Here is a 14154-nt window from a genome sequence, read left to right as displayed (position 1 = left end):
TTATGTGTCCTGTAATTAAATCTATGATATCTTTTTCTATAGTTTTGATGCTTTTGATTTAAATAATAAATATTATTTTTGTATGATACACGAATGTCTACAAAATGTAAACGTCTAGCACCTAAGTGTATATACTTTTGATAGTTTTTGGCACTGTGTAAATATAAAACAAGACGATGTGGTATGATTGTCAATGAGACAACTCTCCACAAGAGACCAAAAATGACATAGAAATTAACAACTATAGGTGACCGTACGGCCTTATACGATAAACAAAGCCCATACCGCATAGTAAGCTAAAAAGTCCCCGAAATGACAAATGTATAATAATTCAAACGAGAAAGCTAACGGCCTTGTTTTAGTAACACATCAACTAACGACAACCGCTTAATTACAGGCTTCTGACATAGGAGAGGCAAATACATACATAATGGCTTTCACCCGCCGACCTTAACGACAGGTGGCGCAACTGTACTATCAGTTACAGAAAATCCAATATGGCGGATGTTTACGTTCTGTGGCCCATACCGAAGCTAAAAAATGAGCTTTCACGTCGTGGTGCCACTACTACCGGCAGAAAAACAGACTTAATTGAGAGGTTGATAATCCATTTTATATCTTTTTATTGATTTACAGGTTATTTGTTTCAGTTTTGTTCTGTTTTAAGCTATGGATAAAACTGGATTGGCACCAAGGTCATAATCATGATCTGATCATTGAATCACTCGCCCATTATGGCAATATCTCCCGAATCTTGTTATCTAAATAATTTAATACCCATACACGATACTGTAATAATCCCAATATAACTGCATTTCATCTGTACTTAATGGCCTTACGTAGGGTTTTATCATGAAATACCGTGTTTATAAGATTAAAAAGGGGTGGATATAATTTAAATTAATAGACCTGTATCTTATCTTGTCACTTTCAGTTTTGATCCTGATGTGGCTGTTGTCATCCATCAAAGGGCCTTAGGGGTCCATCACACTGTTATTTATTCTATTTTGAACCTTTGGGAACCACTGTATAATAGTCTTTAGTCTTTAGTAAGTGTCCCAAATGACACTGTAAACACTTGTGTACGTTTCCTCTTTTGTAGTTTCTTCACATATGTAATGTTCACTCATGTACTTAATTGAAATTGTGGCTGCTGCTTAAAAAATTTTTGACTTAATTTTGATATAGATTTATAGTGTTTTTTGCTGTATAGTGTTTTTGAATCTACCAGACTCCGTTAAATAATTTTCCAGATGGCACAATATCTCATTTCAATTGTCTCTATTAATGTCTTCTTCATCGATTCCTAATAAGGTGTCTAAATCCATGTGTATATTTCCTGTAATAAAGTAAATAGATGTTCTCATTCTCTCTCTAGCCTCCTCATAGTTAGAACAATGTAAAAGATAGTGTTCTACAGTTTCTGGCTCTCCACAGGAACAGTTTTTGTCTGATGATGGTATAATTTTGGATTTATAATCATTTAGATCACAATAACCTGTTCTCAAACTAGTAGTAATTGAAAACGACCATTTGGATGGTAAATCTTTTGGTATTTTCTGACAGACATTTTGATGATAATTGTAATAATTTCTGCCACGTTGACTTGATTCCCATTGGTTCTGCCATTTTCTTAAAACACTTTCTCTTGCTGCACGTTTTATATCCTGCCTGGTTACTTCTGATGGTTCTTCTATTTTTTCAGCTTCTTTAGCTCCTTTTTTGGCCAGTGAATCAGCAATGTCATTTCCTTGGATATCAGCATGACCAGGTGTCCATTCAAAATTTAATGGAATTCCATTCATCTTTAATACTTTCATGTTTTTCTTAATTTCTCTTATGACTTTGATGTAATTCTCTGATTTCCAGTTTAAAGTTAAAATTCCAATTGAGGTCTGACTATCTGAAAAAAGTGTAATTGAGTCTGTGTTTTGTCTGTTTTCTGATATTAAAAAGTGGTCAACAACAAGTTTAATGGCGATCAGTTCTCCGAGTAGTATTGATCCTTTCTTGGATACAGCTTTTACCAAATTTTACTTAATTCTAGTCTTTAGAAGTGTCAACTTGACACTATAATCTCTCTGTAATTTCAATCACTTTGGTAATTTTATGTCGCTATTGTATATAACTCATTAGAACACTAATGAGTAATAGCTCATTTCACTAGCCAGAATAAATAATATAATTAGACTGACTACTCTACTATGCATTCCCTGTATCCATTCTTCATTTTATGTAGGGATACTGATACTAGTGATGATGTGTAATCTAAATAATCTAAATAAATGGCAAAGATTGAAACCTGAACCTGATTGTTTGTGTTGTCATGTTTTTACAACAGTATAAAATAAAAAAATACTTTAAACGACCCTCAGACCTTCCTTGATAAAATTGAATGTGGTCAGCCGTAAAACAACAATTAAGCACAAGCTTCATTTTAATATCCTTTTTAAATCATAAAAATTCATATAAATTGAAAAGATCAAATAGGTGTGGTCAGCTTCATTTTAATATCCTTTATAAATGTCATATAAATTGAAAAGGTAAACAATGTTAACATAAATATGATATGTAATTTTCTGCGGCACGAGAGAATTTTAATCACTATGCTCTATCACACAATATGTAAGGACAAATGTAACATTAACTCTAGTCTAGTAAAGTTTGGAGAACCTAAAGTGTCTGAAGCATAATAATGTCACACAATATGTAAGGACAAATGTAACATTAACTCTAGTCTAGTTTCGAGAACCTAAAGTGTCTGAAGCATAATAATGAGTCGTATTTATTGCAATGGATTTAGTACCTATTTTTTTTACAATTTAAGTTCATTTCATTTTTTTTTTATTTTCAGTTTCCAGTTGGCATGCTTCCTGTTGTTGTTGGAATTAATTTGATTTGTCACAGTTAGGGGAAGTGCTAGTATGTTGATTTCAATATAACATCTTGGACTTCCTCTCTTGTTTCAATTTCATTTTCATCATATTTACTGTCCAAGTTGGAAAAAAGATAAGTATGAAAATGGTGATCTCTGGTCAATGTTCAAACAAAAGTAAGTGTATTCTTATGTTTTATGATATGTATGAAATGAGACTTATTGATTGCAACAGAGAAGCCAGTTGTTTTCCTACCGATATGAATGATATTAAACATGAGAAAACTATATTTTAAATTTTTAAATGCAGTGCGATATTTTATTTTTATTACAGATTGAGAGCTTATGACAGAAATGCAAACTTCCGAGGTGTTCCTGTTAACTTGCCAGAACCATTAGAGCCACAGTGGCCTTTGACAGGATTCCAACAGTTACGACCTGAACATAAAATTATGCTACCAAAACTTACTACAGAACAAATAGAGGGATACTTCCTATATCGGATGGCAGAAGATCGACAGGCCAGTGGGGATATCAAGGCATTGGAAAAAGGGAAAAAAATGTTTGAATCACATAGAATTTTAGCCTGCAGCTTCTATCAGAGTGGTCAAAACACTTTCTTGAGTGGAATTGTTGGTGCAGCAATGAGACATAAGGTTCCATTAAATAAGAAATTCAGAAAATTAACACATTATATCATTTATTTTACTACTAGGGGGATTTGACTGCATATAATCATGAGGGCCTCACACATTTGCTGCATAATTTATAATTTTTTTTAAGTCTTTTAGTTTTTTCAAACAATATTCATTTGTACTATATTCTGAAAGTCTCGGTTACATGTTAGTGCATACAAACAAATAATTTATAGTCCATATATTTGTCATTTAACTCTGTAAAAGTTTTGTGAATTCAATATTTATATGTCAACACATACATTGGACCAGTTGTCACGGTTTTTGAGGGCACATTATTTAAATATTTACCTTGTCATAGTGGTCAAAATTGAATGAATGTTTACATGATCAAACCAGATAAACTATGTTGATCATTTCTAACATTCCAAAGTACTAGTGGCTTCTTTTGACATAAAATAATTAGTGTGGTATGATTTCCACAATGAGACATATCCAACAGAGTTCAATTTCATACATGTATGTAGTGGATATATAACTTTTATAAAGGACCTTCAACAATGATAAAATTCCACATTAAATATGTGAAATATTAATAATTCAAATCATAAAAATAGGGGCCTCATTCATAACAAATCAGTTATGAAAAACACATATGACAAGGCTTTCTTAAATTTTATGAATGCATGCTTTTAAAGGTTGATACTATTGTGAAAGTAATACAATTCCTTCTACCTGTAGGTGACATACAACTATAAAATTAAAATTGATAGACGTACTGGGGAACCATTAAATTCTCACTGTGAATGCCCAGCAGGAAAAGGACCACATGGTACATGCAAACATATTGCTGCTGTCATGATGATGTTGATGCATTTTATTCAAACAGGAGACGTACAGGTGGAAAAGTGTTGCACGGAAAACCTCCAGACTTTTCACAAACCTAAAGCTTTCTACAATGGTATTGTAAAGTAGTTCAAAACTCTAGATCAAGATTACACACACTGAAAAATCTCGCCTTCTTTACTTATCATTGACATTATGTTGATACACCTAAATATAAACTTTACTACAACTGTCACATATGAACCATGAAAATAAGGTCAAGGTCAGATAAACCATGCCAGGCAGACATGTACAGCTAAAATGCTTCCATACACAAATACAGTTGACCTTTTGCTTAGAGTTTAAGAAAAATACACCAAAACACAAAAATTTAACCCTGAACAATGAACCATGAAATTGAGATCAAGGTAAAAAAATAAAACTGCGGACTGACATAGATCATAAAATATTTCCATACACCAAATATAGTGGACCTATGGCATATAGTATTAGATAAAAAGACCAAAACTCAAAACCTTAACTTTGACAACTGAACCATGAAAATGAGGTCAAGGTCAGATGATATCTGCCAGTTGGACATGTACACCTTGCAGTCCTTCCATACACCTAATATACTAGACCTATTGCTTATATTATCCGAGATATGGACTTGACCATTAAAACCTAAATTTGTTCACTGATCCATGAAATGAGGTCGAAGTCAAAACATTTTCTGTGTATCTGCTAAGTAAATTGAAACCGACATGATTACATACTTGAGTAATAGGCAGAAAATGATTAAGAATGAAAAATTTGCATTGCCCCATTTTGCCAAATTGGAAAAAAACTTGATACAAAATATTTTTATTAGATCAAGGTGACATGACACTGTCAGTATAATTGCAATACATCGACATATCCTGCAAAATTATGTCATACAGGAACATATTTTTTTTTATTCAAAAGCAACAAATGTATTTTCCAGGATCACCAGTAAAGACACAAAATATTCCATCTAAAAGGAAACATTTAGATAGTATTCTGGATGATCCACGACCAGCAAAGTTCCAGAATTTAAAGGGGTACAATGATCATGTCAGAAATTCCTTAATTAATTTTTGCTCAACATCTTCCATGGATATATCCTTACGCTATATATATCCAAAAGCAGATCTTCAAAATGCAGTTCATGACCATGACTATCTTGAAAGGCCATTTGCTGAGTATTGGATAGATAATGCCCTTAAGGTGAGTCTAATAGATGTTGTATGAGAGCCAATGAGACAATTCTCCATCCAAATAACAATTAATAAAAGTAAACCATTATAGGTAAATGTAAGGCCTTCAACACAGAGCCTTGGCTCACACCAAACAACAAGCTATAAATGGCCCTAAAACTACTAGACTAAGAATGGATTACAAGAGACTAGGCTTGCCATCAAGATATTTATTCAAGAAATATTAAGCTTGGATAACTTGTAATTATTTCTCCTGGTATTATGTATTATGATCTTTAAAGAAAAATGTATATATTTTTACACACATATTTTATAACTAAAGTCACATGACACAGGATTCATGCATACATGTAGTAAGAACTTCTGATCACATCATGAGAAACATTTTTCTTGTCACTTTGAGATGAAGAACAGTAATGAAAATCACTGTTCCTTTGCTTGGCTGTGAATTTACTGATATTTCCCATATCCTTTGTTTTTCAATCAACTTGTTTTGATATTCATGAGATCTTTTGTTTTTATTAACACAATTAACGATTGTATTTGGTATTCACAGACTATGAATTCTATGTGCTATTTTGTTGGGTTTTTTTTTTTGCTCTCTGGCAAACTTTTTTTATTGACTTGCATTGAATAACAGAACTTGGGTATACAATTGTAACCTCTTCATCCTCAAATTTAGACTTGATCATGAACCAAAGACATGTATTTGTAAAATTCTATAACTAGCAATCGATATCTAATTGTTTCTACTCTGAATAAAGGTTAAAAATAAATAATAATTCATTTTGTTGCAGGTTACTGAGAATGACTGCAAGGCAATAGAGAAATGTACGAGAAAGCAAAGTAAATGCAATGAGTGGTTCAGGCATAGAAAATGGAGATTGACTGCGTCAAGATTTGGGGAAATTACCAGAATGACTTGTAGAAGAAACAAAAACAAACTATGCAAAACTTTAATTAATAGCCATAAAATAGTTAGAAAGTGTTTGTTACATGGAAAACAATTTGAATCTAAAGCTATTTGCAAATTTGAGGTACAAAAAGGTGTAAAATGTAGGCCCTCAGGTCTGTTTGTTAGACCAGATTTCCCATTTTTAGGGGCTTCACCTGATGGCATTGTTGATGGTGATTTTTTAATAGAAGTTAAATGTCCATACAATGGAAGAAATGATAAAATATTGCCAGGAAAATGTTTTCCATTCCTATACAGAAATAAATCTGGAGAAATAGCTTTAAAGGAGATAAGCACCTATTATGCACAAATTCAAGGTCAATTGTTTATTGCAAAAAGAAAATACTGCTATTTCATTGTGTATACTTTTGTAGATTTGTTTGTGCAAGTAGTCGATTATGACGAAAATTTCTGCCTTAACTCATTAGTTCCAAAATTATCCATGTTTTATGAGAAATACTTCAGACCATATTTGGCATCTTTGTTATAACTCTCAAAGTTCAAACATTCACATGTTTTTTGGTATTCTAAAAACATTAATTGTACTTTTAGATTAGATAACTGCTGCATCTTTGGTATTAAATAAAAAAAAAAGGATTCATTAAGAATTTTTCAAATGTCGATAGTTCCAAATAATTTAATATTTTTATACATTCCATCGTGTCCATGCCTGCCATATGGCTTTCAAACATGTATCATAAATTTAATATTCTAAATGAAATTAAACAATTTTGAACATAAAAATTTGAACCAATTTAACCAAGACAAAAATGAATAAACCAAAAACTTTTTTTTTTCTTTAAAAATTTTGTACATGTACATGTATATCTAAAATGAAATTACATGGAATAAATGTGCCAAAATTTGGGAACCATGATTAATTCAATGTTTGTCAAGTAACATAATTAATAACAAGAGAAGAATATCAATTTGAAAATCAATCTTATTCTTTCAAATTTTGCAAGTCAATAAATAATTTATGTAGGTAGGTACATGTAAAATAAACTTATAAATCTCATTTTTTAAATAATTAACATGCTTAAAAGTAACCAAAACATTATGTGTGTTTCAAACTATCTTCAAAATTTTGAAAGACAATCAAATAATGTTATTATTTTGGCAAATTTTAAAAAGCATGTTATGATTGAAAATGCTTCAGTAAATCTGATATTAAAAGTAATGGCCTTACTTTTTTTCAAAGCCTTTTAAATATTTTGTATCAATTCTGCCATTAAAAGCCAAAGAATCACTTTAGACACATGAAACTGATAAAGTGTAATTTATAAATAAGCAAACAACATTTACATAAACAAGCATTTACCATGTTTACAGTTCATCTGGTTTTGAGTAATTTTGTCAAATATATATATTCTTATGCATTTTCATTCACAATACACTTTCTGAAATTTGCAATAGAAAAACACACAAAAACAATTCTAGACCCAAGTATAAGTTTGCCTGATGGCAGTTCATTTTTCAAGATCTTAAATGTTTTGGCTAATCCAATAACTCGCTCTATGTGAATTCTTTTGGATGCTACTCTCCTGTCCCTTACAACTTCCTCAGGTTCCAACTGACTTTTTCCTTTAAGCATAGTGGGAGTGTTCACTTTCACATCTTGTGCTGCAAATAAATCCTGAACCATTATTCCTCTGTCTGCCATTATGCTATCTTTAGGTTCAAACAAATTCAAATTTAGCTGAAGCAATTCAGACTTTTCAATGATCTGACGGTCACTTGCTGAACCCCCATAAGCATCACTTACATATGATACTGTGCCTCTTGGTATGCAACCTATCATGGTTTTAATTGTGTTTTTATGTTTGTAGCTAGACCATGTCACACTTTGTGCATCAACATGTGATGGCTTCTGTATAGGGGTTTCAGTAGCATCTAAAATCACCCGGGTAGTTGCAAATTTGTTCTTAAAATCATCCGGCATATAATCAGTAACAATATCTCTAGATGGCCAAATGTTTATCTCTTTTAATTGAAAGTATAAGAAATTAATCCAAGTTATGACAATCTTTGACACAGTTGACTCAGACACTTCAAATAAAAAACTTAATTCTATATCTTCTTTGTTCTGACGTAACTTCAGTAAACACATAAACAGTTGATCTTTTGGTGTCAAAGACAGACATTGGTAATTTAACTCATTTACAGCTGGGCCTAAACAATTGAAAAACAACATAAAATGCTCGTAGTCCCTGAATGAAGTATAATATTGCACACGTTTTGGATCATTCTCCAAATTATCAATACCAAATCTTCCAAGTAAGGTACAGTGTACTCCCATTTCCTGTTGCAAAGGCTCAATACCATCTAAGTCGTCAGATTCTTCTTTGACCTCTGCCTTGTTACCAACCTCAACTTCCATCTGTACATTATTGACCACGCTTAAGTCCACATCATCTCGTCTACTGTATTTGGATGATCTGGGTGTAGAGTTTTCCCTAAACAAGAACAATGAAGGGACAGCATCTGGAAGAAGCCGCTTACGTGACCCTAAAAAAAAAGGGCATTTTTGTTACTTCAATCAATATGAAAGAAAAAACATTAAACAGGCCATAACAATTAATGGCAATATATTGACATCAACTCTCTTTTTATATAAAAAAATTTAAAAATAGAGATAGACTTTTATAGCTGACTTTGCAGTATAGGCTTTGCTCATTGTTAAAGGCCGTAAAGTGACCTATAGTTGTTAATGTTTGTGTCATTTTGGTCTTCTGTGGATAGTGGTCTCATTGGCAATCATACCACATCTTCTTTTTTAAAGTGTTTATATTTAGTGGTGAACATTATAGCTTATATCTGGCCTTGAACCTGTTATTGTGATACATGTAGAAATAATGTGTTTGAATCATTTTCTAGAAATTTGAGAAAATATAGCAACTCCCCCTAGCCCTTGAAACATAAGGTTTTCCTATAAAATAGGTTAAGAAAAAGAATACTGAAACCAAAGATGTTTTTTGATTGTCCTTTTCAAGTCATATCTTTTTTTAGAACAAATTTAAAAATTAAATGAATGGTTTATGTTTAGTGGCAAATATTACATGCTTATATCAGGAGTTAAACCTGTTAATTTGATACTAATAATGTGTTTAAATCAAGCTTTTTGCTTGGCAGATATTTTTTAATAAACTATTTCAAAAAGTCATGTCAACTCTCCCACTCCCAGACAAATTGATATGATTCAAGAGTCTTCACTTTTATCCCTAAAAGTTGTGTGAGTAGCTGTGTAGCAGCAAATACCAATTTTTAAGTTTTCAATTTAATTGGTATCAAACTATCAAATGCTTGACCACCTAAACTGCATGAACAAATTATTTTTGACGAAAAGTTAGTAAACAAAGATGCAGCATTTCATTCAAATATTAATGAGTGATTGCAATAAAGTTCCTTAATAAAATGTAATATAATTATAACTTGATTTCACTATATTAAGGTGGTACCTAACACTACAGGGAGATAACTCTGTAAAGTCAAATTAACGTTATAATTACATTGTGTTGTAAAGGGAATATTAAGCTTTTCAATCATAAAAATTGGTGTTTGTCAAATTGCTATATAACCACTGTAATTTTTCTGACAAAACGGATGGTTCAAAATTTTCAAATTTTTTATATTTTTGTTCAAGGGTCAAAGTAAATACTGTGTTCAAATTTTATGAAAATTAAGCAAGCCAAATTAAATTAAGTGAAAGTGTTGTGTACCACCTTAATACATTTTTTTCTGAAACAATATAATTATTCAACTTGAACTTATTATTTTAGATTGTACCATCTGTCTAATGAATGAGTTATTGCCCTTTGTACACAAAATATTTATTTGTTGTTCATTATTTATTCATGTGGTTATTTTTAATGTTCCTGTATGCGGTAAATATATAGTTATTAATATAAATACTTTTGTACATGTCAAATGCAGATGTTGCATAATGAATCTGAGATGAATTTGTTTTTTATTCTGCCTTATAACCTGTTAATAGAATTTTTTTAATTACAACAGCATTGAAAATCAAAGCTTATTCCATAAAGTGATACATTTCAACAATACTGAATTCCTGATTCCAGACATTAGAGACTGTGTGTTGGTCAGATCAATGGTCCCTTTCAAAATGAATGTGCATCTAGGTTTTCTGTAAAAACAAACAAAAAACACAAAGCAAACAAAGCAAATATCATGCAAAAATAACAGAAATTCACTAGTAATGATAAAATGAAATGAATTTGAGTCTGAGTCTGAAAGAATTTGACCATGGAAAAAAGATGCCAAATTACAAAAAGGATGTATAGGATTAATGATGTGCTCCTTCAAAATTCGTTTGAGAGTAAAACAGAATACTGTTAGTGTTATCCATATTAGCACAAGTTGCTCAATAAGGCAGGTCTAAGAGGTAAAACAAATTACTGTTTCTTATTTTCATGTCAAGGCTTTTTATAGTCAGCTATATAATGGAGTTTTTCTCATTGTTAAAGGCAAAAAGTTGCCTCTAATTGCCTACATCCACTTCATTTGAAGTTGCTAGTAGACAGCAGTTGTGAATCCAGAATTTTTCATAAGTGAAGGTCAACTGACTGTCTAAGAGGGGGCTGCTATGGCCATGCTTCAATGATTTTCTATATAATCAACGAAATTTTGCTAGAATAGGAGGGCAGGCCCCCTGGAAGGCCTCTAAATCCACCTCTGGACAGCTTTCTCACTGACAAGCATACAACTTCTAATTTTATGTTAATTTCTTGTTTGAATTGCTTCACATTTATTCATGTGTGATATTTAATAACCAACTATATGGTATGGGATGTCTTCTTGTAAGATGTGTCAATGATACTCAAGAATGTGATGATGTCCATGTCAGATACAAGTCATATAATACATTTGTAATATATATGAATCAATGATATTGTAACCAAAGGTAAAAATTTGGCAACATATTTGCATAACTTAAACAAATACATGTAGTTAAAATACAAGATTGTGTCATTTATCTCATCTACATTTTTAAATGTTCATTCTTACATTCTTAAAACTTTTAAAAGTAAAATATCCAGGTTATACAGTGTATAGTACAGTGACCTATAGTTGTTAATGTTTGTGTCATTTTTGTCTTTTCTGGATAGTTGTCTCATTGGCAATCATACCACATCTCCTTTTTTATATAGTGGAAGCCAAATGCAGCTATGAATAGTTTGTTGCTAGAAAAACAATTGTCATTCAATATATTGTATGTTTTATTAAATTTGACTGCAAAGTGTAGGATGAAATTTATGAAGACCCATCTGAAATAGATACATGTAGACAAATGTCTAATCAGCTAAACAAAACTATATTTGGGAGGTTTGAAAAGCTGACACCTAGTACTATATAGGTACATGTAAAAATGTATGTGACTATGTCCTTAAAGGCCCAATTTATAGAAAGGTAATTTAATACTGTCCTTTTAACAAACAAAAAAAGACAAGTTGAATGAAAAAACTCATTTGACACAAAATTGCATTTGTAGAAATTGGTTTATAAACATGATGAACAATGAATATATATATGTAGTGATTCTTCAAACAAGTAAACAAGCCCAAGCTGCTAAAAAAAATACAAAAACCTGTTGCTACAGTACAATAAACATGATAAAATATAATTGATACATATTTTAAAAAATAAACAAGGAAAATGTGCTGCCAAAGTGCACTTAAAAACTGATTTATATTCATAATCATATTATATTTGCCATTATCTGCGCTTAAAATTGACATCCACTTGTGAAAGGTATATGACTTGTTCTTGGAAGTATCACTACACTTTAAAAAATTCAATAAATATTAATGTTATTCATTTTGAAAGTTATCTAACCTAATAGTCCAGAAACTCTGTAGTCAGCCTCCTTGAAATGGGCGGCACAAACAACGTCATGTTTCCCTGGCTTCCAGAGACCTTTTGTGGTAGAGTCTCTTCTTTTAATAGCCACTCTCCATCTAAGTTGCAATTCTCTTTCTTCAGGAAACTTGTGACCACCAGAATTCGTACATCCAGGAACACTACAATACTGTGGCATCTTCTTTAATCTTTAAAATTCGCGGTGTTTACGTTGACAACAATATGGCGCTTTTTTGATAGATCACGAGGAGTTCCGAAAGTATAACTGATGGAACAATACGCCACCTATTAGCGAAAAAAACGTAGGTGCAAGCCATTGTTTTTTTTTAAAGTCATCTTCCAAAAGATATTAATGCTCGACTTGATGATTTTTTCAAGAACACACTGTGCTTGTATATAAAATGTTAATACTATATGGCAATGATAAAGTTACAATTATTACAAAAAACAAAATTAAAAGGACACCATGGATAACATAAGTTATTGAAGTTCTTCAATGCCGACGATAAATTGAAAAACATATTAGGAATATTGTCAAGAAAAAACATTCAAAAATACCAACCTTGTGTATACAAGTTCAAAATGAACCCCAAATAAACCAAGGAATGCACGAAAGATGGATGACATTTACTAGGCAATCTGAGTGACAATCTTTAATTTCCTTTTCCACAGCCGATGGAAAGTTTTACGCTACAAAATACGTCACTTCCGGTTCTACTAGTTATGTTATTATCATAAATGGGGATTCAACGACGAGTACAAGATTCACTTGTTTGGTAAATATATGATTAAATATATACAGGTCTAAATTGACAATAATGTTTATACATGTGCATGCAAAACAAATGTGTTCGTAGAGGGGTCTAAATAAACGTATGTACACTTTTGGTATTCAGCTGAATTTTGTCCCCGAATGACCTTAGATCCTCTCCGAATAACTTTCACACGTCAAGAAACAATCACTTTTTAAGTGTGACGTTAAATGTTTTGAATTGTGATTGAAGTTTACGGGAACCTGTGTGATTTCACGTAATGCCGGACAAACTTGCACACAAGTGTAAATACGTCTATACAGCACAAACAACATTTTTCAAATGACAATAATAGTGAAAAAAGTATATTTTAACAAAACGCATTTGACTAGCAGGACAACAAACTGATGCTCTTAAACACCCTGCTGACTGCCATTAGCGATTATAAATGAAAATTATTTTAAAACACGTTATATATATTTCCAGCTTTGTCAATATATGCCAATTTACCATATGAGAAAAAAGCTGAGGAAAAAAATCAGTTCGTTCTGAAATGTTTACGGTTTTGTTGTTGTTGACTTAGGTAAAAACAAAACCTCTTTAATTACTAGTTTAAAGGTGTTTGCCTATGACTAGATTACTGTTTATGTAAAATATCTTTAGGCTGTATCTGGTTCATCAGTCAGTTCAAACCCTGGAAGCTGTGAAAAGGGACAGGTAGCCACATCAAGAACGTCAGACCCAGCAAGTCTCTTAATATCTTTATCAGTATACGGTATGTAATATTCATCATGTTCATGTTCATCATGCATACTGGTATATAGTTTGAACTTAAATTCCTGTTTTCAACTGTTTTATATTTAGAATAAACAAATCTTACAAAAAAGATTAGGAAGATTGATTGATGTTTGTTGTTTGCTTAAATATTCAATACATGTTCAGAACGAGACGAAAATAACACAAAATACAATACATGCAGGTATTTTCTTTAATAGAG

At 31.6% G+C, this 14154-nt stretch overlaps 3 protein-coding genes across 3 annotated transcripts; 1 reads left to right on the top strand and 2 right to left on the bottom strand.

The window, feature by feature from the left end:
- Positions 1-1271: 1271 nt before the first annotated feature.
- LOC143042990 (uncharacterized) lies at positions 1272-1805 on the bottom strand. The gene has a single exon (XM_076215491.1). It carries the CDS (start codon positions 1803-1805, stop codon positions 1272-1274), a length of 534 nt encoding a protein of 177 aa, XP_076071606.1.
- A 399-nt stretch (positions 1806-2204) lies between these two features.
- On the top strand, positions 2205-7534 carry LOC143042989 (uncharacterized). The gene is made up of 5 exons (XM_076215490.1): positions 2205-2263; positions 3210-3531; positions 4252-4471; positions 5321-5583; positions 6371-7534. The coding sequence occupies exons 1-5, from the start codon at positions 2205-2207 to the stop codon at positions 7016-7018; spliced, it is 1512 nt and encodes a 503-aa protein (XP_076071605.1). The 3' UTR covers positions 7019-7534.
- A 366-nt stretch (positions 7535-7900) lies between these two features.
- LOC143085342 (uncharacterized) lies at positions 7901-12723 on the bottom strand. Its single transcript, XM_076261624.1, has 2 exons — positions 12382-12723; positions 7901-9036 (listed from the first exon to the last, which is right to left on the bottom strand). Exons 1-2 carry the CDS (start codon positions 12581-12583, stop codon positions 7901-7903), a joined length of 1338 nt encoding a protein of 445 aa, XP_076117739.1. The 5' UTR covers positions 12584-12723.
- Between the last annotated feature and the right edge of the window lie 1431 nt (positions 12724-14154).

This window comes from Mytilus galloprovincialis, chromosome 8, assembly GCF_965363235.1.
Source record: "Mytilus galloprovincialis chromosome 8, xbMytGall1.hap1.1, whole genome shotgun sequence".
Taxonomy (NCBI): domain Eukaryota; kingdom Metazoa; phylum Mollusca; class Bivalvia; order Mytilida; family Mytilidae; genus Mytilus; species Mytilus galloprovincialis.
The sequence above is the reverse complement of the archived record's forward strand: the minus strand, read 5'-3'. Positions and strand labels throughout refer to the sequence as shown.